The sequence below is a fragment of the Phocoena phocoena genome, chromosome 21 (genome assembly GCF_963924675.1).
Source record: "Phocoena phocoena chromosome 21, mPhoPho1.1, whole genome shotgun sequence".
Taxonomy (NCBI): domain Eukaryota; kingdom Metazoa; phylum Chordata; class Mammalia; order Artiodactyla; family Phocoenidae; genus Phocoena; species Phocoena phocoena.
This window is the reverse complement of record NC_089239.1, coordinates 25,618,850-25,646,049: the sequence shown is the minus strand read 5'-3', so window position 1 is coordinate 25,646,049 and position 27,200 is coordinate 25,618,850. Positions and strand designations below refer to the sequence as shown.

Below are 27,200 nucleotides of genomic sequence, written 5' to 3'. Positions count from 1 at the left end.
ACACTTGGGTATGGGTCCTGGCTTCTACCTGAGATGCTTTACCTGGCTCCCCTGCTTCTACCTGAGATGCTTTACCTGAATCCCCTGCTTCTACCTGAGCTTATTCAGGAGCTAGAATAATGGCTCCTTTCCTTTCACTGGACAAATCCCAGTGAGAACAGCCCATGGAGGAAGGTGCTGAGAGGGACTTAAAGGCGGGACTGCTGGCCCGAAGCCCAGGGTAAGAAAGAGAATCTTCAGGTTGTTCAGTCAGAAAAGACCAGAGAAAAATTACTGGGCGACTGCATCACCCGAGGGTGTCTGACGTCGGAAAGACACAAATTCAGGGCAAAGACGAGTGACGACACCCCACCACGACCGCCTTGGGTGCCTAGTGAGGGAAACGCATCTGAAACACTCGCACTGGTCTGAAACGACATTTTCTGGAGTACAACTTCCTTCCAATCTAAGTTTTCCCTTATGTGGAATTATATCAAAAAGGCTCAGATTGTGTTATGTCATTTACGTCAAAGATCCACGTCAGACAACCTGAAAAAGCCAGAAACAGTCATGCTGCCAGCGTCCACCAGCTCCAGGACGCAGGATTTCGGTGGATCCCTCCCTTTCTGCAAACCCGCCTGCGCCCAGGAGCTTCTCCATCGGGAAGAGACACTGTCGACCTTGCACGTGCATTCCACAAACGAGTGATGGACGTTTCCGTGAGGACCATTCGGCCAATGCTTCCAGCTACAAAACTGATCAGTGAGGTTCTAGAAACGAAGGGGACTTTTTTTTCACCCAAACAAGTAGTTGAGAAGGATCTCAAACTGGTCTAGACAGGAACTGAAATGACCTGTTCTCTGAGAGCTGATTCGTTCACTAGCTTGAGGGAGATTTGGAAAAGTGGGTGTTTTGCTTGGCAACTCAAACCACAGCTCGGGCCCACTGGAAATGTCCCAGGAGGACGTTAAGCCAGTGCGGTAAATAACCAGTGTGGGCTGAAGCAAACAATTTCTTTTGTGAACTATAAACGCAGGAAAGCACTTAAAGTGCTTCTGGAGAATGTGGGCACCGAGAAACGAAAGAAGAGAAAATTGGGAAGATGGTGAGGAAGGTGACTGTCCCGTTGGTAGCAGAGAGGTCGACATACAGCTGGGGGCGGGCTCCTCGGGCGTCAGGATGGATGACAATTCCAGAGCAAGCATGACGGTGAGGGTATGGGGGCCCTGGGACCGTGCACACAGCTGCTAGGGGTGAAAGATGGGGCGGCCGCTGTGACAAACCATATAGAGTTTCCTCAGAAGGTTAAAACTAGAACTCCTGTCTGATGCGGCAATGCCGCTTTTGGGTATACGTGCACAAGAACTGAAAACAGGGACGTGAACAGACACTTGTACACCCGTGTTCACAGCCGTGTTACTCACAGAAGCCAAGAGGGGGAAGCAACCCAAGTGCCTGTTGATGGACAAACACAATGTGGTCCATTCACCCATGGAACATAATTCAACCTTAAAAAGGAAGCGAATTCTGAAACAGGCTACCGTGCAGATGGACCTGGGGGAAAGTGAAATAAACTAGACACAGAAGGACACATACTGTATGTGTCACTCGTGTGTCCCTGGAGGCCTCAGATCCACAGAGACAGAAAGTAGACGGTGGGCAGGGGCTGGGGGAGGGGAAAGGGGAGTCAGTGTTCAGTGGGGACAGTGTCAGTTTGGGAAGACGAGAAAGTTCTGCAGATGATGGCGGTGTTCGCCCAACAATGTGAATGTACTTAATGCCTCTGAACCGGACACTGAAGAGTGGTTAAGACGGTAAATTTTATGTTATGTATATCTTACCATAATTAAAAAAGGATGCGTGACAGAGAGAAGCTACGATCACACGGAAACAGCTTTTCAAAGATGAGAAAAAGATAAGAGACGACGGCAGGACCTGACACGGAGGAAGACAAACGTCCTTCCTTCAGTGAGGGAGGATGCAGGGGGCCCCCCTGCCCCCGTGCGGGTCTCCTGACATCCCCCTGCCCCGGCACCCGTCCTGATGTGCAACAACGCATCCGCCGCAGCCCTGAGCCTCCCGGGTTCCTGGGAAAAGGGAGCATCGTCAGAATCATCCGAATGGTGGATGAGCAGAAACAAAGTGAACGCAGACTGTCTAGGGACCGCGACCTCAGGAGATTCGGCCAGGCGGGGCCTCAGCACAGATGCCGCCCCAGGGGCAACAGGAGCAGCTCAGAGACTCACTCACGCCCTCGGCCTCGGGACCGTTTTTTTTTTTTTTTTTTTTTTTTTTTGCGGTACGCGGGCCTCTCACTGTTGCGGCCTCTCCCGCTGCGGAGCACAGGCTCCGGACGCGCAGGCTCAGCGGCCATGGCTCATGGGCCCAGCCGTTCCACGGCATCTGGGATCTTCCCGGACCGGGGCACGAACCCGCGTCCCCTGCATCGGTAGGCGGACTCTCAACCACTGCGCCACCAGGGAAGCCCCTCGGGGCCGTTTTGTCTTCCCGCCCAGGGAGTCGGCGTAGCTGTCCCGTCCTCAGAGCTTGCCCGCTCCCATGACAATGGCCACATTGTGAATCCCAGGGCGAGACTGAAAATATTCCATCGCACCGGCCATACGTTGGGTCATAGGCACACTGAGAAGCAGGCAGCGGCGTGCACGAAGCGGCGACTAGGATGTGAGGGGTGCGGAGGGCCGGGTCCAGGGGGGAAGAGGGAGAAGGTCTGTAGGGACGCGGTGAGGCCCCCCGGCAGGTCCTCCTCTTCCATCTGGGGCCTCCGTCTCGCTCAAGCAGTAAGAAGCCAAGGGGAAGGTTTGGACACACCTGCCACCTGGCATCTTCAAAGCATAAGGGAGGGTGTGACCTTGCCGGCTTTCCTGGAGCTGAGAGGGTGTCTGTCCCCAGAAACACCAGCAAACTTGGGCAGCTGGCGCTGGGAGACCCTGTGTGTCCCCTCGGGGTGGGACCCAGACCCTCCACATGGGGGGCGTGACACAGGGAAGGAGGCTGCTCAGCATGGAGTGGACGGAGGGGACGGAGGCCAAGACGGCCAGCTAGTCAGCCACCCCGGCTCAGAGCAGGTGGGAGAAAGAATGACAGAGCCATAAATGCAGCCCCTGCCCCCCGCAATTAACCTTATAATGTTCCCGGGGGCGCAACCAGGCCAGGATGACTCCAGGCTGGAATGTGCGTCTGCTCGCGGCCTGCGGCCCTGGCAGGGGCTGACTCAGGGCGGGGTGGGAGGGCGGAGGGACCCCACCTGGCTGACGCAGCTGGCCTGGCTGAGGGTGCTGACGGCCCGCATGTAGCTCTGGTTCCGGGAGCGGAATTTCGGGGAGCTGTAGTTGGCAGAGGGGTCCAGGCTGTGGCCGGCAGGCCCGTCACTGGCAGCTTGCAGGTAGCTCTGGCTACAGGAAAGACACGGAGAGAAGAGAAGAGGCTTCCGTGAGCATCGCCGCAGGGCCTGTGCGAGCATCGCCCGGAGGCTGTTACCAGACTTCGTCCTGCGGTGGACACACCTTTGCCTCATGTAAACATGCCTGACAGACACTCGCATAGATGCGATTTCCTCAAAAGCAATAGGGGAGCCTATTTACGAACTTGCTTTGAAACCTGACTTTTTATGATCAGGTAGTGACATCAGGATCACTTCACATAGAATAAAAAAGTGCTGAAAGCACAGGTAACTCACACACCATAAGGGTGAATTGGGGTCAAAAAACCATGAGAGTCTCATAAAAATCATGGTAGCTTTTAGCAACTTTACACACTCAGAAAAATAAAAGAAAAAAAATCAAAGGCTTGCCTTCAGTTTTAACTTAGGAGAAGTTGCGCAGATCACGCGATACAGGCAGAGAGCAGACCGAGAAATCAAATCCACATTTTGTTATCGTAATGTCCATTTTCTCTCAAACAGCTTAAAAAATCTATTTCCTCTGGTATCCCTTCTTGTTATTTTGCAAAATGTGAGAAGTACGGGAAAACCTTGAGGGTGTCTGGCACGTAGAAGCTTCGGCTTAGCTTACGTTTCTGACTAACTGAACTCCTTTCAGGTTTTGGCGACAGACTTTCCACACTATAGTGAGAATTCCTCTTATTTGACCTCAAACTGGAATAATGTGGACACAGATAATGAGTTTATTCTTCTTTCGTATTGAAGATCACAATGGGAACATGAAATAGGATCAGTGCACAGGCCTGGGTATAAAAACGTGTATAAATATCAGGTTGCTAATTCCGACTCTGTACTTGGCTGAAGAATGTTCCCTTGTTTTTCAAAGTAAATTCTTGATGTAAATTGTTTTCTCTGTGCCTTACTTCTTTAGAAATGGGGCAGAAGAGAAAAAAATGGGCTCAATGAAAAGTTCTGATTAAGCAAAGCCCATTTCTTATAAAGTCATTACTTTGGGTAAAATTAATAATATGTATTTTTAGATATTAATAGAATACAATTTATATCATAACTTATTATAATAATAATTTTTGTTTTAAAACCAGGTGTATAACATATTCCAGCTCCTACCTTCCTTCTCTCTACTCAAAACAAAAAAACAAAGGAAAAAAAAGAAAAGGAAAGGGAATGGGAGAGAAGTGAGTGTGGAGCCAGCTCTGACCTTGGCTCGTAAAGGGTGCAAGCCCCTGCCCACGTCCTCGTCAGCCCCGCTGCTCCGGGCCGGGGTCTGCACCAGCACGGCCGCGGGTCCCTTTGCGCCTCCGTGGGCCCGCAGCCGGAAGCAGGCAGGTGTGCGACCACCCACAGCGCTCACGGCCGCCACGTGGGGCGCAGGCTAGCTTGGATGTGACCTCGTCAGCCTCACCTGCACCGTGTTTAGTCCAAGGCCACCTGCAGGGGCCTGGGCATCGCGGCCTCGGTGGTGTGTGTGGAGGTGTGCTGCCCGGACGCTCAGGCTCTCAGCCTCATGTTTGTGTTTGCAAAAATGAAACCTTTCTGGGTTCCCCTCTCCTTCTGTTTCCTTGAATCGCTGACCTCACACTACGATTTCTACCTGTTAGCACTTTTAGCTTCCTTCCTTCCGATAGAAGAGCTTTCCCTGCTGAGTAACACCGCTCTTCACCGTTTCAACATTCTCAAATTGAAGTTCTGAGAATCTTTAAGAGAAGGGCTGTGTCTTCTTGATCTCTGTATCCAGATTTCCAGCCCACAGCCTGGCTCCGTGAGCCGGGGGCTGACTCAGAACTACAGCAAATGCCCCTTTGGTGGTGGCTGGGTGGGACCCACACACGATTCCATGTATTTGTGATTCTACGTTTCAAATACATTTTAAAAAACTCCCAACCATCTCCTTATTCCAACACAGGGTAGCCCCTTAAAGAAGAGCTTCCGCTATAGAAAGCTAATCAGGTTGTTTTCTTTTACAGACTCAACAACAGTTAACGTTTGCTATACACTGTTATGCTGGATCCCTGCAAGCTTCTGACCCGGTACCAACCCATTCAGCGCTCGTGGGAACCCCACACGGTAGGGCCTCGTTGTGCAAACAGGCAGACCGAGGCGCACCTTGCCCAGGTGCCCCCGGGGCGAACGCAGAGCTACACTCCGGGGCCAGGCAGCCTGGCTCCGAAACTCACACTTTTAGCCCCAAGATTGCGGCTGGTGAGTCACAGGAGCAGACGGCCCGAGAGGTCTGGTCCTCTATCACCAAATGCTTTACACAGTTAAAAAAAAAAAACCCAACTGTGCCTCATTAGGGTTAATAGCACTTTCAACATTTTAATAGCTTGGCATCTTCTAATACTGCCCAGGAAGGCCAGCGATCCTCAGGAATCCCAGACCCCAGATAGATCAGGAGCTGAGACGGGGAGGAGAGTCGACGGTGGAGGGGCAGGACTGCCGGGACCCACTGGAACCGGGGCCGGGACCCCAGGACCTGTCCCTCTCCCTCAATTCCTGACGACGGAGTTCTGCTCTTCAGAAATCCGTCTTCGGGAGTTGATACCACTTTGAAGTTCCCTTGAAGCCCCCCAGTTATACCCTCCTACTTCGACATCCCAGTTGTCAGGCGTGGAAATACATCTTCATGCATAGACTTTCCGGTGGCTCAGAAATTCTTAAGAGGAAACCACAGAACGTTTTCTAAAATAACATGAAACATTTTTTTCCAGGTTTTTTCCCTTTCAAATGATGCCCACGTTAGACAGTCATATGTGCGTAAATGAGATTGGCAACCTATTTTGGAAAGCTGTAAGAGTGAAGAGGAGTCGTATAAAAGAGGTTTCCTAGTTTTCTACTTCTTCCTTTCCCTCTGCAGACTGTGTCAGAGTTGTTTGCTGGATCACAGGCTCACAAACCTGTTCTGTGACTCCGGATCACTGTAAAAACAAATTCACGTAACAAAATACATGCCAGGCCTCTGTATCCAGCTATTCAGATCCACGTGGATATGCTTGAATATTCAGACAAAATAAACAATTCTCTTTTTGTCACCTTAGAAAAACAGTAAAGACTCTAAGTAGGTGGTATGAAGGAGAAATAAAAGAAAACAATTTTTTTCAAACTAAATGTGTTTATTCTAGATACAGAGGGCAACTTTACATCTTTATAAATGGAATCTGACTGGAATGGCGTGCATACATGACCACTGTCTTCACTGCATTACATGGAGAATGGAACATTCTAAACATCATTACATCATAGGGGTGTGAGAGTGTGTGTGTGTGTGTGTGAGATACAGATGTGTGTGCTACTCCTCCTACAAAATGGAAATTATTCTAATGTCTTTCAGCATGCATGTCACATACGCTTGCAATTAAGTGATTTCAGAAAATTTTTTTTCCAGATTATTTCCATATTTAGACTAAAAGGGTCCTTTAAGCTTTAATTGGAGTCGCAGGAGATGAAGGTGTGCTTGTGCCCTAATTACACCATGCTGGGCCGGGGTGTCTGTTGGTGACAATGCAAGCGCTCAGACCCTAAAAGTGACCCTGGAGGACCTGGCACTCGGGGCCTGGGGACAGCTGAGACCTTCCCGCCTCTATGGAGGCTTCTGAAACGGGTCAGGAATCAGGCTCAGAATCAGGTTCCTTCACCTGACTTGAAGGCTGGCGGGGCTCACGGAGGAATGGCTCATGTCACGTGGCTGGAAACGCATCCGGAGAGGAGGTGGCTGACGTCCGGGGTTCATTTGCAGCCCGGAGTCCGTGAACTTCCTATACTCTGCCGAGGCTGCCCTCGCGTCCTGCACTTTCCCCTCGTGCCTCGCTCGACCGTTTGCACCTGCCGCTCTGATTCTGCTCCTCTGTTCCTCACATGCATTATTATACTGACCAGCACCCCCTACGGGGTAAGGCCTTTGTACCTTCCCACTAAATTCTGCAGATTTCCTCGAGCGGGTGCAAGGAAAAGCGTCAGGCACGGAAGACAGCAAAGATGGAGGAATAACTGCTGGATAAAAACGCAGGGCACCCAGTTGAGTTCGATGTTCAGAGGAACAGCAAGTACCTCTTAATATCAGTATGTTCCAAACGTGTCCCAAATGGGATATCCCTATACTAAAAAAATGCACTGTTGACCTGAAACTCAAATTTCACTGTTTGTCTTTCTTACATCTGGCAGTGCTACAACGGAGGTGTGCTCAGGGTCATGGTGTCGGGGACGCAGACGGGAGCGTAGGTGTTCCTAATGCACAATGTCTGGGAGTTTGGTAGAAACGTCTTAGGACACACCTGGGGGAGCTGACGGGGGGGGGGGGGTGGCTGCTCAGATGGGGCCCTCATTTTTCCGGGTCAGATTTTGTCCAAACGAAACATTTCAACCGTTTGATTTTTTTGAAAAGAACAAACCTAGGTGAAGTCATCAAAAGAACATATTTTTTTCTAAAATAGAAATCAAGGAATAGAAAAATAAATACCACTACATTGTGATAAATTGAGACAAACTGATACACGTGAAATGCGCAGATCTCATATTCAGGACTCAGGGAACTCTGACAGTTTCTTTTCTGTAACCCTCCCCCACATGCTCAGCGGCATTCTGGGTTGTCACTGTCCTCAAGCTGAGCCATTGGACTGAAAGTGAAGTGGTGCCTCGTTAAAGTTTACTCCCCATTTCCTGGATGACTAATGACGTGATGATTCGTTATTTGTACATCTCCTTTTGTGAAGTGACTTTTCAACTTTTGACCCCCATTTTTAATGGTGTTATTTGTCTTTATAGCTTTGTTTTGTGGGAGTTCTTTATGTATTCTGTATTCAAATCCTTTGTCAGATATGCATTTTAAACATTTTCCTTCACTTTGTGGCTTGCCTTGTCCCCTCCTTATTGGAGTCTCTTGGTGAGCAGAAGTTTTAAATTGTGATGGTTAGACTCACTCTTCTGTCACATTGATATATTCTGTCTTTTTGTGTTTTCCTTATCCTGAGAGATTTCACCTCCCGCGGGACAACTGGAAATGCCTGGAGATATTCTGTTGTCACAACTTGAGGGGGGGTGGTGCTGGGCAGAGGCAGAGATGCTACCAAAACTCTATCGTGCACAGATAGTCGTCAACTGAAAAGAGTCGTCTGGCCCCAAATATCACTAGTGCTGAGGTTGAGAAACCCTGGTCTATTCTGACACCAATAGCTCTCTGTCTTAAGGGCAGATGGTCTCCAACCCAAAACAGCAACATCCATATTCTTCTCCAGTGAGTGCACATTGGGCATTCATCAAAATAGACTATATTATAAAACAAACCTTAACAAATCTGAAAGAACAGAAATCATACAAAGTATGATCTTGGACCAAAATAAATTAAACTAGAAATCAATAACAGAAAGATTTCTGGAAAATGCCCAAATATTTGAAAGTTAGGTCTGCAGTGACTCAATTTCGATATGAAAACAGGTTCTGAAAAGCGACCTGTTTGGTCCATCTGATTAGACTATTTGATGTCCATGTGATGAGTATTTGTTCATCTTTATTAGCAAGGATTAAAAGATGAGCAGATTATCAAGACTCCTACATCTTTTGGTCAGACTATGTATTTTGGCAGAGTATGTGAAGAAGAGACTCAGTTTCTAACTGAAGAACTCTACCTTTTCTCTGTCATGCTGAAAAGCTGATATATATATAATACTATGTAGGTAATATTCCTCCCCTTAACTATGCCTTTCTTGGGTTTGTATATGTTGAAAGAGATAATATCTTTTGAGGAACTTTGGCATGGATTTGGTTTCAGTTGTTTTAAGGAATAATTAATGAAATGCCTTTATCAACTTTCCAAACTTTGTTTTTAATATATGAATAAAACAGACCAAGGAGCTGGATCTCCTGCGATACTCACATGCCTGCTACCTATCAACTAAAGCTATCATTACTGTCTTGGACAAAGTGGCGGAAGATAAAATAAAATCTTTGTGCGAATTAGTCAGTAGGGTCTGACACATGCTAACGATGTTGCTGACTAGCATAGCACCTCAGTATTTCAGCACCTTAGTACAATAAATTTCAATCAGTCGACAATAAAGTGAGTGTTTCAACTAGAAAAAACAAAGACAAAACAAAACAACATCAGTCTTCTGAACTGGTTCAAAGAGAAGTCTCAATGGAAATTTAAACCTGTCCTGTACAGATAAGCAAGGGCAGGGAGAAAATCTAGAATGAACCATGTTGTATTAGATTACAGTCAGAGACATCGGTATGAATTCATGTTCGGCTTGATACAGATGCAGATGGGTAGACAAAGTAAATAATTATAGATAGAAGTGTGTATACCAGCTCTGCCTGCTAAGGAAACCAGCAGTGAGCACACCCAGTGCCCAGATCTTGGTTTCTAAACACCATTCTCCTGAAAGGCAACAGGGATCCTTGAAGAGACAGCTGGTTCCAGGGCTGGAAAAAATCAGATAGTGCAAGTTGTCTAACTTTGTTCTTCTTTGCCAAGATTGTTTTGGCTCTTCTGAGGTCCTTTGCATTTTCACACACATTTTAGAATCTTCCTGTCCGTTTCTCTAAAAAGTGAGGCTGCTTTGAATTGCATCGGCTTTGACTGAGGTGGCACTGAAATGACCTCAATCTGCAGAGAATTAACATCTTAGCAACATTGCAGTTTCCATCACAATTTCTCTCTCCGTTTGTGTTGGTCTAATTACATGCATACATGCTACATGTATACGTGCACATCTCATACATATACAGTGAATTCACAGATAAATGTCTCACACAGATATCTAGCACATTCATAACACACTCCAGAGTGTATGGCTGCTTTCTGTAGCAGAGTTAGTTCTCCGGAGCTCCTACCTGGGGCGTTTTATTTTTACATAATGTGGTGGTGGTTTTTGTCATCTGTTTGGCTCACAGACGTCTCAGTCCTTTTGTTGTTGTTTGTTTAGAGAATTCGCCACTGTGACAGGCGGAGGTGGGCTCCTCTTGCAGGACTACACACGTTAACTAGTTCCTTTCTCAGACTCCCCTGGAGCCGGGGGAAGGGCACATGACCTACGCTCCTCTGATGAGATGCATTCCCCCAGACCTGGGTGAAAGCCAGGATCACGAAGCAGAGTCCATGCTAACGGCGGTATCTCGTTTACAAGGTCATGTGGCCGGGGTTCAGCCCGTGGGTGTCAAACCGAGAGGTGTCTGCACAATGGGGCTGGCAGGCACTGGCTTCACTACGGCAGTTCCCAGTGAGGCTCTTTCCCTGCTGGAGATCCTCCCTTATTTTCTCATACATGTCCCTTCTGTTTATTTTAAGAGCCCGCTGTTGAGTTTATGACCCTCTAAGCCCTCTGTGTGATGATGAAACTGTGTTTCATGGATGCCGAGTATTCCAAATGGCAGCTGAAGCCACACCTGGATTTTACAGAGAACAGCGTCCCCCAGGGTCCCTCTGGCTCCACTGAAAGGCTCCTCGGGTCCATTTTACCAAAAACACTGTTGATCCCAAGACCCTCTAAGGCACATATCACAAAACTGGCCTTACTACCCATATTTGTATTAGAAATTGCTGAGTGTAACCAGCATAGAAGGTATCCACTTAAACCTTTGACATTCAGCATTTCTGAGGTTTATTCTTTGAAATTCAATTTGCTAGCATCTTTCACTACAATTTATTTTTCCAAAGAGACACAAAATAGAGGTCAATATTAGTGAACTGTGTACGCAGAGTCCGTATAAACAGAGAGGAACCCAGAGGCCTGCAGACCAACATCATCAGTAAGGACCACAGCAGAACAACCTCTCTTAGGAGATGTTTTTCGGTGTCAAAATGCTCTCCCCAAATATGTGTACCCAGCAAAATGAGTCATTCATCTAACACACATTTATTGGGCACCAAGGACAGAAACAAGATGATTGAATACTCGCACTTGTTCTCAAGGAGCTTGCTGGGTGGCACATAAATTTTAATAGAATTCGATTTTCCAAAGGATATATTTAAAGAGACCCAATGTCTTTCGAAAAATCCTCTTCTTCTCCATTCAAATTGCCTTATAGTTCAACTTAAGAAATGTATTTTAAGGAAAAGGTGGCACTATTGCTCAAAGGATTATGAACTAGATTCCACTGTAAGGAAAGCAGAGAGATTAAAAAATCAGAAAGAACGACGAGTATTAAGGAAAAGCTCCAATTATTTATCTTTCATGTTATGACACTCTAGCAGCACCAATGGATGTAAATGTATCAAGGTTCATGAAAAAATCTGCTCTTGTTACAAAATGATGTGCCTGTAAGCCTTCAGAGATGAAAGCATAAATGGATATAAATAAGAAAATTGAAAAGGTAAAATGAGGGATACATTTTATACAAACATATTTATATTTATACATACAGCACAATATAGTATAGAATACATTGAAAATTTACATTATTAAGTAGATGAGGTTCAGCCAGTTTAAAAACAGTCTGGGAGCACAATAGCCAGGACATGGACGCAACCTAAGTGTCCATCGACAGATGAATGGATAAAGAAGATGTGGCACATATATACAATGGAATATTACTCAGCCATAAAAAGGAACGAAATTGAGTTATTTGCAGTGAGGTGGATGGACCTAGAGTCTGTCATACAGAGTGAAGTAAGTCAGAAAGAGAAAAACAAATACCGTATGCTAACACATATATATGGAATCTAAGAAAAAAAAAAAGGTTCTGAAGAACCTAGGGGCAGGACAGGAATAAAGACGCAGACGTAGAGAATGGACTTGAGGACATGGGGAGAGGGAAGGGTAAGCTGGGACGAAGTGAGAGAGAGGCATGGACATATATACAATACCAAATGTAAAATAGATAGCTAGTGGGAAGCAGCCGCATAGCACAGGGAGATCAGCTCGGTGCTTTGTGACCACCTAGAGGGGTGGGATAGGGAGGGTGGGAGGGAGACGCAAGAGGGAGGAGATATGGGGATATATGTCTATGTATAACTGATTCACTTTGTTATAAAGCTGAACTAACACACCATTGTAAAGCAATTATACTCCAACAAAGAGGTTGAAAAACAGAAAACAAGCAAACAAACAAGAAAAAACAGTCTGGAAGCTCCTCAAAAGGATACATCTGATGCTCCCAAATGACCCTGCAGCTCCACCCCCAGGTATGAGAGAATGAAGATAAGCGTCCATATAAAAACTTGTGCAAGAATGTTCACAGCAGAAGTATTCATAAGAGCCCCAAAGTGGAAATAACTTAAATGTTAATCAAGTGATGGATGGATAAATAAGCGGTGATGTAGCCACACGACGGAATATCATTCAGCCAGAAAAAGAGAGGAAGAACCGACACCCACCACAAAGTGGAGGAACCTTAAAAACGTGCTGAGTGAAGCAAGCTGGACACACAGGGCACATATCGTAGGATCCCACGTCCATGAAACATCCAGAACTGGCAAACCCGCGGACACACAAAGCACATTGGCGGCTGTGGCTGGGGAGGGATCTGGGGAGTGACTGCCGGTGGGTGCGGGGCTCCTTCAGTGTGAAGACACGTCCTGACATTGATCACAAGGACCTCTGCGAATATACTACAAGCCACTGAATCGTATACGCCAAGTGGATGAATTGCACAATCTATAAGCTGTATCTTAGTAAAGCTGTTCGGAATCAGACAAGAAAAGGACAATATTTAGTTTTCTGTCACTTGTCAATTGAAGTGAAATGTATGTTCACAAGGATGATTTGGGAGGAATTTTCCAAAGGAAGCTGAGGCCCCATCCACCAGTTCACGGTGTGTTCAAGGGCCCTGGGCATCACCGAGAGGGGAGGGGAGGCCCCAAGGCCGCACAGGTGACCACAAAATGGTTTCACTGTGCTCATCGCCTTTGAGGCTGTCTATGATTCTCTGGGGAAGGGACGACAACCCACTTACTTCATGAAGACAAGGGGATCCTTCCTGAGAGGAAACCCAGGGCCCAAAGGTCCCAGAGCAGGCACTACAGATTCTGCACAAAGATCACTACCTCCAAAGCCTGCACGTGTTACTTTAGTATTATACATATATTTTAAAACATCTGCAATGCATTATTACAACTGTGTGATAAAATAATATTTCAGAAGAATACAAAACCGTGCAACGGTTTCTCTCCAGAGCAGAGAGCTGCCAGCTTTGGTTCTGGCGCCATCACTGACCCAGGGCCTCAGAGCCAGCACAGGGCTTCGTGCTTTGTTTCCTCCTTTAGATGAGAGAACTTTAAGTCACGGGGCTGGGGGTGGTCGCTGAAATGGAGCAGAGCGCAAGGTCTCAGATTGCTAAGTGGAAAAATCCTACCCTGAAGCGGCACCTTAGGCAAACAAGGATGGGGAAAGTTTGTAAAGCTAATGGAAAAAGTACAGGCTGGTCTCACGAGACGGTCCGATTGGTGCAATCGGGAGAAATTCTTGCCACCATCCGCTTTCTGAGCTGTGAACAAAAAGACCTCATGAGGATATGGAAATGGCCTTCCTTCTCCGGGTTGTGATAAACCTTCTACTCTGAAAGGACCTGCACGTCACCATCCACGTGACCGGAGACAAACGCAAAAGGAGGGCTTTCAGCTTCACCTTAACATGAGCCCCCCAACCAACCCCTGCAAAGAGGGAGGGGCTGCGGGCCGAGAAGAGCAGAGGTTTGCAGCCAGGGGACCTGGGTCCGGGGTCTGAATTTCCCTCTGTCCACCCTCGCAGTGTGAGGCTGAGCGCGTCACTAACGTGCTTGACCCAGACTTTCTCCCTGTGACAACAACCAGCCCAGTCCCACGCACTTCAGGGCCGTGCAAGCGGTTCAGTGACTCAGGCCGCGGCAAAGGTTCAGAGAAGCTCGCTGCCGAGTCATGACCTCCATCCCAGTTCTCTTACCAGGGCTTCAAAGACAGAGGCGACCGCAGTATGCACCTCGTCACACCACGAGGCCCGTACAGAGTGTCAGGCTTCCCTCCGGCAGTGCTGGGCAAGGGCTCCGCTCAGAGACTACTCGAGACCATCGCAGGGGAATCTTCCTCTGGCCTGAGATCCTTTCATTGCTATTTACATCCACACCTTCTTCTATGCTTGAGATGGTTTTTTAAGCAAGTACAGAGCTTTTTTCTTTATTAAAATTTCTGACAGTTGCCGGTTTATAGTAAAGGCTAGTGTCGGGGCAGCAGGAAAACATCCATTTAACGGTCTCACAAGTGCTAACCTGTATCACAATCCCCTGGGGGCTTGCCAATAATGCAGATTCCTAGATCACATTCCCAAGATGGATTTAAGGGTGGGGTCAACCCCAAATCCAAATTTTAATAAACATTCTAGGTGATTCTATGCCAGGTGGTCTATGGACCAGCCCTCACTTTGAGAAATGCAGGTCTACTTGGATAGAAGAAGAGGGGAACCCACTGAGGGACCTTTTGGAGAATCTAGATGTTTATTTCATCCACAAACAATAATAAACACACTCTTGGAAAGTCTTTCCGGTGGTGCTGGGAGACGAGGTTTGTATCTGCGTGACGGGCAACTGCCGAGCACTTAGAGCTGGGCCCCCAGGGCACAGTTCACTCAGCCCTGCTTCCTGGAGAGAAAGCCTGAACCCACACAGATGCTGACCACCTCCGGTCAGAGTCCAGAGCGTCTGGTCACCGGTTTGGTCGTTGTTTAAACATCTCGGGCACCCCTGTGCCAACTCTGCTCTGAGCACTGAGAGTGGTGACGTGTGACTGTGGAATCCCTGACACAGGGCAGGTGGGAATGCAGAAATGGGGCCCTGAGGTCCTTGTAGGGTGGGGAGGCAGGGTCGGGAACTCTTCTCTTGGAGGAGACTCGAGTGTAATCATTGCCCTGGAGCTCATCAAACATTAAACAGTCACGTATTGACTGGTGTATCCTGCCCGGAGAACAGTGAGGGAACGTGCAGCCTGGCTTGGAAGCATCCTAACCCTTTCCCAGGCCTGGTCCCTTAGACAAATAATCACCAAGACAGGACGTATTGACTGTTCAGCCCTGAGCTGGGCTCGGTGCCTCACCTGAGGGCGGGGAAACGGGACACCAGATCAGTGACGTGACGCTTATACTGATGTCATCGCCCGGCCCAACGGTTTTACCAACGGCCAGGACATTAGGGGTGTGGGTCAGACAGACCTGCGCCTTCAGGAAAGGCGCTCTCGGGGCCTGTTCGAGGTGGCGTGCGGTCCAGTGACCAGCTTTCCGAGTCCCTGCTACGTAAACATTCAGAAGAAGCCTACCAAATGGGACAAGACGAGCACTGCTGGTCGGGCTAACCAACCTGTATGGCTTATAGGTAATGGCGGTCCCTTAGGGAGTTAATTCCATTAACACGCTAACTGGTACATTGGATGAATACCTTACCACTGATTAACTTGCTACCTATGTATTTAACTACTATACCTCTTGGGTGCCACCACGCTGGGCACAGACGTGAAACACAGAACTCGCCTGCACGTGCACGGAGCTCACGCTCTCGGGGGGGAAGAGACTGCCCACAGACGATGATAATCGACGCTAACTAAATACCTTTGGACCGTGGTGGTCAAAGAAAAGTTAATGTCCACGTTCAATGACTCCAACGTACAGTTGGCAAAAGGAAGCAAGATAATGGCAGTGTGGATGGAAAACCCAGAGAATTTGTGAGTGATGGGTGCAATCAGCCAGCCGTGGAAACAGCGGCCGCCCTGGGAAGCACTGTTACGGGTCCAGCACCCGTACCGTAATCGTTTCTGGATTATCCAGCGCAGTTACTGCAAGGACGGTGACTTTCTCAGAAATTCGGCTGTCTCACACCCAGAATCTGACTGTTTCTTGCTGTGGCTTTTTCTGCCCTGCTGTGGCCTCCATCACCTGAATCAGGAAGGCTGGTTACTGCAGCATGACTGGTCTCCCTGCCTCTGCCCTTGTAGCTTCTCCAGGCCAACTTCAACCCCGGAGCCAGCGTTCCTGCTGACAAAGAACTTCTCCTTGACAGGCTTCAGTTGGGCCCCTCCGAGCCCCGGCCTCCTGACTCTGCCCCCAAAGAGCCCAATTTTAGGGAGAATCCAGCCAAGTCGGATATCCCTCACCCGATATCTGCTCACTCCCGGTTCCGATGGGGTTCCCTGTGCCCCACTCTCCTCCAGGTGAGGTCTGATCACCTGCCCGCCTGCAGCAAGAATCCTGTAAGGTGCATTTGGCCAGAATCCCTGAGCCCTGATGTTTCCTCTTGGAGACTTTCCGTCCGCGACCCCACCCTGCTCCCGGGCTGGAACCCCTGCTTGTCCTTGTGTGTTCACAGTTGGGCCTGGTCCCTCTACCCCTGTAACACCCATCGCAGTGGTGGCCACACCCACCGTGATGGCTCTGGACAAAGTCGGCCTCACCCTTCTAATCAGGGTCATGGGTGACTTTTCTCCTTAAGGCTGTTAAGACATGAATTAGATGACTTCACCTGTCTGCTCAAACCACTGGCTCCCTCTGCCCCCAAAGTAACGCGGCCATGGATTTATGATCGTGTGGATGGTGGGGCCCCGCTAACCTGCCCTCCCACCCAACCTATCGCCCCTCGCCTCTCTGACAACGTTTCCCCTCCTGGTGACTTATTCCAGCCTCACCGGACCCTGCTTCTCCCGTGACTCTACAGCACGCCCCGCTCCCCACCAGGAACTCAGACATCCTCTCAGAGGTCCTCATGCCAACACCTGCGCCTGGCTGTCCCCTTCCCGGGAAGCCCACCCTGACCAGGCCACTTCAACTGCAACCCCCTCCCCAAGCCACCCACATATCCACACTTGCAGGCCTACCAGACCCCCAGACTCGGATCAGTTTTCCCTGTGGCACTTCCCGCCTCTAACATGCGACGCCCTTCGCTCATTTATTACTGACTAGTTATCACGTGAATGGTGTGTCTTCCCCTGTTGCACACTAAGGACCACGAGGCCTGGGATTTCCGTCTGTTTTGTTCATTATGTTTCTAAAGCACCTAAGCAGTGCCTGACACCTCACAGGAGCTCGGTCAGTATCTGCTTGACGGGAAATGAACAAATGCCCTGAACTGGACTGGGCAGTGCCAGCCTGGATGGGCCATGGCCATCCCTCCCTGGCTTGGGAGGGTCTGGATGCAGCCAACACACAGCAAAGCAGGAGTGAGTCTGCAGGGTTGCTGCCTGGACCTCTGCGGATGCAGGCCTCAGGGTGTCTCCAGCCCTGGACACTTTGGTTTTATCAGTCAGCACATTCCCCACTTTGCTTGAGCCTTTCGCCTTCAGAGCTAAAGATCCTGGATCAGACGTGACCTCCAAGCAGTGATGTGTAAACGGATGGTGGAATTGCTGAAGAAAGACCCGATTTCAGTGACATTTACCAGCCACAGCATATCATTAACTACAAACAACGTTTTGCAATAATTTTGAACCTACAAAAAGTTCCAAGAATATTGCAGAATGTTTCCATACACCTTCCCCCACCTCTCCTTAATGTTCACATCTTACATAATTGTAGTATAGTCAGAAACACCAGGAAATTGGAACTTATTAGAATTTGACCAGTTTTCCCACGAGTGGTCTGTTCATGGTCCAGGATCCATCCCAGGCTGCATTTGGTTGTCCTGGCTCCTGAATCTCCTCCAACCTGTGACGATTCCCCTGTCCGCCCTTGTCTGTCATGACGGATCTTCGGAAGAGTGTTCATCACTTATTATGTAACTATCCCCTCACTTGGGGTGTGGACTTTTTCCGTCATCAGGTGGAGGTGATGCATTTCTGGTGAGAACCCCTCAGAACCCCTCAGAAGCTTGCTCTGTGCATCGTATCCAGGGCGTATGATGTCTTTGCATCTCAGAGGGTTGATGTCAACCCTAATTACCTGGTTAAGTGGGGGAGGGTCCTTCTGGTTCTCCACTGTGACATTTCTACTGTTCCCTTGATAACTAATACACGTCTTGAGGCCAAGCAGACATGAGCCTTCGCTCGCCCAGTGGTCACTCTTGCTGCGTCAGTTAATGTGGTGGTGCCGGCCCAGGCGTGCTTTTCTTTCCCCTAATTCTCCTATGTTAAAACTTCTACTGCAGAAAAGCACTGTCCTGCTTCCCCATCATTTATTTATTCAGTGCTTTGGAAGAATCAGTATGGACTCACGGGCGCTTCTTTTGTGGATGACAATCCAATACTTTTATTATTTCTTCTGTGGCTCAAACTGTCCTAGTTTTGGCCACTGGGGCTCCTTCAGTTTAGTCTGTGTCTTTCTGACATGTCCCCACCATGCCCACCCCTCCACCAGGCCCAGAAGACAGAGAGAGCGGGCACTCGGCAGGTAGGCAGCACCGGGTCTGGGAGGTCTGGTCTCTTACCTGGTCACCAGGACTGCGGGGGCCACACCTCTCCGCCACTGTAGACTCAGTGTGTCCAGGCTGGACTCAGCACCTTCCCGATGTCTGCTTCTCCTGCCCCCTCTCACTGACTCACACCCCCAGCCCCGCCCAAGTTGCAGCCTTGGGGGCTCGCCTGTGCCTGCTCCTGTGTCCGGCTCTGTCCCTAACGTGTACCTCCCGACACATTTTCTCCACCCCGACTGCCATCACTAAGGCAGCCCCTGACAAGTCATCTGGATTTCCTCATAGACACCTAATTCTGTCCACCCAGACAGACCGATCTCTCTAGAATAGAAATCTGCTAGCCTCCTTGAAATCTTCAGTGGCTCTGTATGACCTTCAGGAACCATTTTTAAAGAGAATTATTAGCCTCACAAAGGAGCTGAGCGGGACACAAAGTTACAGTAAAAATTATCTCTAATAACCACACATAATTGGCCCCAGCTAAAACTTCCTTATAAGCAATTCCATCCATCAAATATTATTAAGCACCTACTCTGTGTCAGGATAACGAAGACGTGTTCTGTGCTCTCAGGAGACTTAGAGGGAAGTCTGGTAACGGAGACCACATCGAATAAATAAATTCCACGTCAGCTGGTGTGCGCAGAGGACGGGGTATGTAGGGAGGACACATTCTGTTCTACCCTGCAATCACTGCCTTTGTTCCAGTATTTTCCCTACTAGCACCTGAGATTAAATGCCACCGAGGCAGTTAAATACATATTTCCATTTTTCTCACTCCATTATATTTTCTGACTCTTGATTTTATAGGTTAAATATTTGATTACCTACCACTGTATAAAATAAGAGGTACATGCTACTTAAGAAGAAAGAGTTCTTTGACTATTGCAATGTTTAATGACAAATGCTGAATTTAATAACTATTTGATACTCACTGTACAAACGTAAGAATCAATAGTAGAATCTACTATCCTGTTGTGATAGGAGATAATCACTAAATGTACCTCCATTTGAAATAAAAATAAGAGTGTAACTGTACCACAAAGAGATCATAAATGGGGTCCCAGTCAGCTAGCCATGTTTGTTGAACATTTACTGGATGACAATTACAGGGATAATAAAAAGAAATGAGCATACACTGTCATTCAACTTAATCAAGAAGTAGAGAAAAACACAGACGATAAAAAAGAAGAATTATGACATCAACTGTGCAGGAAAATGACAGATGGAAAACTCTCAGCATGGGAACTCTGCAATAGCTGAAAGTCACCCGATGTTGGGAAGGGGGCCCGATGCTGGGAGGGGCATCCGTGCTGGGAAAGCCCTCGACTGTCTGGACCAGGGGTATGTTGGAGGCTCCTTTTCCAAGTGCTCCTTGTGGTGTTGGACTTAGAAGTGATTTTAGAGAACTCCAGGTAAGTAACCCTCAAATGCTCATCCCTTTCACTCCATCATGGAAGAGGTTCCCTGGTGACAACACCAAGCCACAACTACTCCCAATGACACGCATCTCTCCACCAGCATCTCTTACTGTAAGTCTCATGTAACATGAGCCTTGGAGACACAAAATGTGGGGATACTACTGGGAATAAATTTCATTTTATGGCTTTAAAATCCACATAAAATTATAATTCCACTTGCAGCTGAAAAGTCTAATGAAGTCACTGAGCATAAATTTATTACTATTGTAACTTTACAACACAAGAAAATTCATTTAAATGCAGTGTTATTATTGGAGAGACAGTGATTACAGGTTACGAGGGGGCTTAGAAGACAATACAACTGATTTTCAATATCTTTTCTTATTTTAACATTAATATATGCTTTTGGAAAAAGTTTAAAAATATTAAAAAAAAAATTCAGCTACAAATCCACCACCCAAAGATAACCATTACTAATATTTTAGCGACTTCCTTTTTTTTTTTTGGCTGTGCCACTGGTTTTCAGGATCTTAGTTTCCTTACCAGGGATTGAACCTGGTCCAGTGGCAGTGTAAGCGTGGAGTCCTAACCACTGGAGTGCCAGGAAATTCCCTAGTGACTTCCTGTATTAGTTTGCTGTGGCTGATGGTTCATTTTATGTATCAACTTGGCTACACTGTGGGACCCATATATTTGGTCAAACAGTATTCTAGATAGTGCTGTGATGGTTTATTTATTTATTTTTTGGGCTGCAATTAATGTTTAAATTGGTGGACTTTGAGTAAGCAGACTGCCCTCCATTATATGGGTGGGCCTCATCTAATCAGTTGAAAGTCTTAAGAGGAAAGACTGACCTCCTCGGGAAGAGAAATTGTGCCTCCAGACTGTCTTCAGACTTGAGCTACAGCCTAAATTCTTCCTTGACCCTCTAGCCTGTCAGTCTGCCCTGCAGAATTTGAACTTGCCAGCCTACACAATCATGAGAGCCAGTTCCTTACAGTTAATCTCTCTGTCTCTGTCTCTCTCTCCACACACACACACACACACACACACACACCCTATGTTTCTGGAGAACCCTGACTAATACACTGCATAATACATTACCATAAATTCATTGGCTTAAGGCAACACTCAAGGGTTAGCTCACATCAGAACTGTAGGTCACAGTCTGGCCCATCATGACCGGGTCCTCTGCTCACGGTATCACAGACGGACACCAAGCCTCCAGCCAGACTGAGTTCTCACTGGAGGTTCTGGGAAGAATGAACATAAGTGTTTTTTTGATACATATTGCCAAATTTCGCAATAAAAGAGATTTTAAAAACACTTTCAACCATGAAAAAATGATTATTTCAAAAGCAGTTTAGCTCATCAAAACCTCACTTTTTAAACTCTATGAAAATGATTTCTGTCATTTAAAATTAACTGTTTAGTTTTAGATGCCTAGTTAATATCCTGGCACTCTGTACATTTATTCATTTATTTACTTGATATCTTTTTTACACACCCAGCTCTTAACATACACTTACTTCTTGGATGAACAAATAAATGGAGAATTCATATATTAATTATCATACACCAAGGAAGACGATGATTTCAATAGACTAAATCATTTTACTACATTTGGGAGAATTGCATATAATGTGACTTAGTAAAAATCACTGCTGCTTCAGGTTTACTATTCGGCTTAATTTTATTTAATTTTGCACCCAAATCTTACAGATTTGCCTCTCTTTGCTCTAATCTCTTTATTCAGTGCATTCTCTGGAAACAGTCAGTGCTTTGACAGCCACTGGCTTCTGGTTTATTAACAGAAAGCCCTGTCTGACCTCTCACAAGTGCTCAGCTGATCCGTGTGTCACTGTTAGACGTCTGAAGTCCACAGAGGTAAAGACAGTGACTTGTGTTTAAAGAGTGATTGCTTTCAACACTCTTCACTGTTCAAGTGTGACAAATTCTTTGTCCATTATGCTATCTGAACTCCGGCACTCAGCATGGGGTGAACTGAGGAAACGTCCTCAGCTCTGTGCTGGAAAGCACATGTCACACTTAGATGAATGGGAGCACAAAGGCCAAAAGTAGCTCTGCGGTAGACTGAAGAGTGAGTGAATGCATATGCAGCCGTGAGAGTGACCGGGAATGACGACTTTTGGGGGAATCGAGAGCTCATACAATGAGAAATGGGAAGACATTGGAAAAAAGAACAATATTTTATCTGTTTCTCTAAAATCAAGTTCCCTGCCCAAAGGGCTGGAAAGGAAAGGTGGTCAGTATTAAAAACTCTACACAATACTTAAGTTTCAAAAAGTAATTAAAAGGAAGAAAAATAGTTACTAGTGGCTACTACATTTATCCTAGTAAGTTGATCTTTCCTTCATTTAATTCATTCAAACCCTTGATCAAGGTGAAAATCAAAACAAAATTGCAGACTATCCAGAAAGTAGGGACAACAAAAGCATCACCTATCAGGGTATGTGTGAGGCAGGTATAGGTACACCCTTAGGAACATTCATCATAGTCTTAAACACTTTCACTACTAAATAAGCATTCAGCTGAAGAATGAGAGAAATAACAAATTAGATCTAAGGAAATACAAGAAAAAATTAACAATAAGAGCATAATTACTGAATTAGAAAACAAGAAAACAGTAGAGAATAATAACACAGAGCTGATTCCACAGTCTGAGAATCAAAAGCTGAGGATTTACTAGAGAAACAATCAAAATAAATGAAGAGGTGTGAGGGTGAGATCCTGGTGACATCCATGAATAGAGACAGAAAAAGGCCACAGTGCTGTACAGGTCCACCTTCCTTCACAGACAGACGCCTGCGGAGTCTGCAAAGCCTGCAGTGGGATTGCTTCGCCAGTGAGGGGAGACCTGAGGGGCACAGCGCCAGGTGTCCCTTGGTCCCTACCTCCTGTTCAGTCTCTGATGAGAGACATTTTCAGCTACCTGGGAAGCCAGGAGGTCGCACTCTTCAGAGCTGCAAATACACACTCGCAGTGCTGGCAACAGCTTTAACGTGACCTGGCACAGAAAAAACCCCCGTGGTTTCCTCCAGCTGAAATGGAGGGTGTGGAAGTCACCAGACCATGGGTAGCAGTGGAAACTGTGAAAGAGAATACTTCTCCATGGAGCATATGGTTCCCTATTGGTTGAAGATTTGCACAATTAAGGTGTGTGATATTTTCAAGGAGGCTAGCATCTGGTCCTTTTGGGACTAATTATTAGAGAGTTTAAGGAGTTGAGTGAATGTGAATGGGCTTTCACACATCTTTTCAACTTATAAGTTTTACTTTTAGAAACTTTAAAAATGATGATTTTACTGGTGCCCTTAATAGCAGTTCACTTATTAAGTTGATTAACAATGATCCCTGACTAGGGATTCATAAAAAGTCAGTTTTCTTCATTCGTTCAGTGTGTATGGGGCCCGTATAAAATGCCACACAGTGAAGATACGATGGCTGTTATAGACAGGACATCTCTCTGTTAGGGAAAGCAGACACGCGTATGGTAGAGGCAAGGGCGGAGGACTTGGGAAGCGCCCAGCAGGGCACTGACTCAGGAAGACCCTCAGAAGAAGGGAACCCTGAGCTGGTACTGAAGGGCGAACAGGAGCGCGGAAGTGTGAGCCCATGGTGCAGTCAGGAGGCTGCAGGGAGTTCAGCAGGGCTGGAAGGCAGATTGCCAGGAGGCTTGGGAAGGGTGAGAAGAAAGGCTTGCCAAGCTGCGAGGGGCTGGAGGGTGAGGGATCTGCCCTGGGGCGCAGCCAGGTGCCCTGGGTGCGAGGATGCTCAGAAACGGGACGCTGCGGGGAGACAAGCTTGTGATACACTGGGCCTGGGGTCGGTATGTGAGAGATGCTAGGAGCTGGCGGGGGGTTTTGCCAAATTCAAAAGGGAGCCGCACATCAGGAAAGAGCAGAAAAGTCAAGATTGATGGCCCTAGAAATGGGGAAAGTGGCCTTGCGGGATGCTCAGTGAGCTGTCCTAGATGGATCCTGCACGCCCTGTGCCTTTCGGGGTTTCTTGGGTTGACCCCACTGTGGCCCCGAAGCAGACCTGACCCCTCCCCAGCGGCCAAGGGGCACGACCAGTTACTACTGGCCAGTGAATTCCAGGAGAGTCACAGGGCAGGTGTCTAGGTCATCGAGACGACCAAGTCAGTGTACATCTGGAGAAAAGGAAGCTCCCTTCTCCGAGCGCACGTGAGGAGCCAGAGGGACCATCTGAGCGCATCTTCCCAGCTCTTCTCCGGCGCTCACCTCCCAGCCGGGGTTCTCTCCTGTGACTCGTTCGATCTCCTCTCCAACCAGCGGCCAAGGGGAATGTCTTATGTTGCCTGATGTGAACCAGCAAAAAGGGGGTGAGGCTGCAGGGCTCTCCCCTCCTCCTGTCCCGGATTAATGTTTATGCCTCGCCACAGAGGAGCTGCTTGCACACACTCCATTTTACCGCCCTCTGTTTTTGATTTCGCAGGATTGGGTTTTCCAGTTCTGGTTCAGTTGCCCACTGTCAGCATCCCTCCCTTTCCGCACAGCTCTGGGCATGGTGGCAGGCGCACGGTCCTGTAGCTATCATCACAACGCAGATATGGAACGGTCCTTTTTTTGCACAGCCCCAGATGTCTGTCTGTCCTCGTACTATCCCATATTCGTGCCTGAAGAACTTCCTTTAATATTTCTCCTAGTACAGGTCTGATGGCAATGTTTTTCTCTGCTTTTGTTTTTGTGAAAAAGTCTTTATTTCACTTTCATTTTTGAAAGATACTTTCTCTAAGTCTAGAATTCTGGGTTAATAGGTTGCTCTTTTAATACTTCAAAGATGTTACTTCATTATTTTCTGGCTTGAATACTTTATGACAAAAAGTCTGTGAAAATTTTTTGTTCCTCTGTATGTAATGTGTCTTTTTCTCCAGCTTTCTTTAAGATTGTCTCTTTATCCTTGGTTTCTGGTAGTTTGAAAATGACGTGTGTGGCTTTTGTTTTGTATCTGGTACTTATCTTCCTTGAGATTTTCTGAGATTCTTCAATCTGTGATTTAATGTCTTTCATTATTTTTATGAATTCTTGGGTGTCATGTCTTCGAATGTTTCTTCTATTGACTGCTTCCCCTTCTCTTTTCCTCCCAGGATTCTGGTGTGTTGGACAGTTTGATATTTTCCCACAGTTCTTGAATGCTCGTTTCCACTTTTTATTTCTTCCATTTTTTTCTTTGCGTTTCCGTTGGGTGATTTCTGTGGACCTATCTTCAAGCTCACTGATTATCACTCAGTTACGCCGAGTCTGCTGAAGAGCTCAGCAGTGAAAGTCCTTACTTCTAACACCATGATTTTCATCTGTAGTATTTCTAGCCGCCTCTTTCTTCTAATTTTTCTCTCTCTGCCAACTTCCCTTCTGTGTATGCGAGTCGTCACGTTTTCCCTTAGATCCTTTGGCATTAATTCGTTATTTTTAGGTTCTCTCTGATAGTTCTGTCAGCGGCTATCTCTAAATCTCCTCTCGGTTGCTCTGTTTTTTGAGAGTGGCTTTTATTTTCTTTTATTGTGTCTTCTAAGTTCTGATATTTCTGAATAGATGGCACATTTGCATAATTGAAGGCTAACACTATATACAGAAAAGGGACATATTGAGATGTCCTGGTCCCAGCCCTATTGCACCTACTTCCTCTTTATTCCTTAGAGGTAAACATTTTTATTAGTTTCTATTTATCCTTCTATTGTTTCTTTATGTAATATAAATATGATTATTTATATTTATATACATATTTATACTATAATTTATAATTTATAAAAATTTATAATATAAATATGATGACTTTTAATCTTATCTTCCCATTTTATTATAGAAAAGTGGCAGCTACATACTAATGTCCTATGCTTTGCTTTTTAAAGGTGATGTAACCTGGATCGCTCCAAATCGGTGCATAGAAATCTTCCTCATCTTTTATAGCTGCCTAATATTCTAGTATATTCTATGAATAATATTCTACCATTTTAATGCTTGTATATCTATTATTCAATCAGTACGATAGTGGTGAACTCTGGATTGTCTTAAACTTCTGCTATTACTGATGATGTTGCAATGAACATCATCTTACTTGTGTCACCGCTTACAGGTGTATCCAGAGGCTAGACTGTCCCAAGCGGGACCCAAGGCCTACGGATGGGCTAGTAGGCAGTTTACAATTCCTTACAGTGATATACAATGGAACTGTGCGCATGCTTGACAGCAATTTCTTTAGAATAAGATTTTACATTTTTAGCTTTAAGTGGAATGCTAAAATACTCTCTAAAAGTTTCAATTATCGATAAGGTATGTAAACAGTCTTTTTAAAAAACTAAATTAAATTATTTTTGGCTGCATTGGGTCTTCGTTGCTGCACGCGGGCTTTCTCTGCTTGCGGTGTGTGGGCTTCTCATTGCAGTGGCTTCTCTTGTTGAGGAGCACGGGCTCTAGGTGCGTGGGCTTCAGTAGTTGTGGCACCTGGGCTCAGTAGTTGTGGTTCGTAGGCTCTAGAGCACAGGCTCAGTAGTTGTGGCACGCAGGCTCAGTAGTTGTGGCACACGGGCTTAGTTGCTCCGCGGCATGTGGGATCTTCCTGGACCAGGGCTCGAACCCGTGTCCCCTGCATTGGCAGGCAGATTCTTAACCACTGTGCCACCAGGGAAGTCCTGTAAATAGTCTTTTCTGGCCTTTGTCCATTTTTATAGCTACAGTGCTCACTTTTTCCTTACTGATTTGTAAGGCATCTCTTCGTATTAAGAGTACAAAAATGTGTCACCTGTATTATGGAACATTTTCCCAGGTTTTTATGGTTGTTTTACTTTGGTGACAGTACTTTTAGCTTGTTGATTTGTTTGTTGGCTTTTACCATGAATACGTTTTTAGTTTTATGAATTAAAATCTGTCAGTGTCTTGTAGTTTCTCACTGTGGAATAAGGTTTGGATATGCCTTCTCCAACCCAAGATTCTAAAATATTCATATATACACATTCATGTATCTATATACACATATACATACACATGTATACACATACATGTATACACTCACATATATACACACACACACACCTGTATATACTCACACATACA

The 27,200-nt window shown here is 46.5% G+C and overlaps 1 protein-coding gene across 1 annotated transcript in view; it reads right to left on the bottom strand.

Moving 5' to 3' along the window:
• DLGAP2 (DLG associated protein 2) overlaps positions 1–27,200 on the bottom strand; it is a 145,896-nt gene that overhangs the window by 49,866 nt on the left and 68,830 nt on the right. The window contains exon 4 of the mRNA XM_065900003.1: positions 3,245–3,392. Coding sequence (XP_065756075.1) covers positions 3,245–3,392 — 148 coding nt within the window. The remainder of the gene's footprint in view (positions 1–3,244; positions 3,393–27,200) is intronic.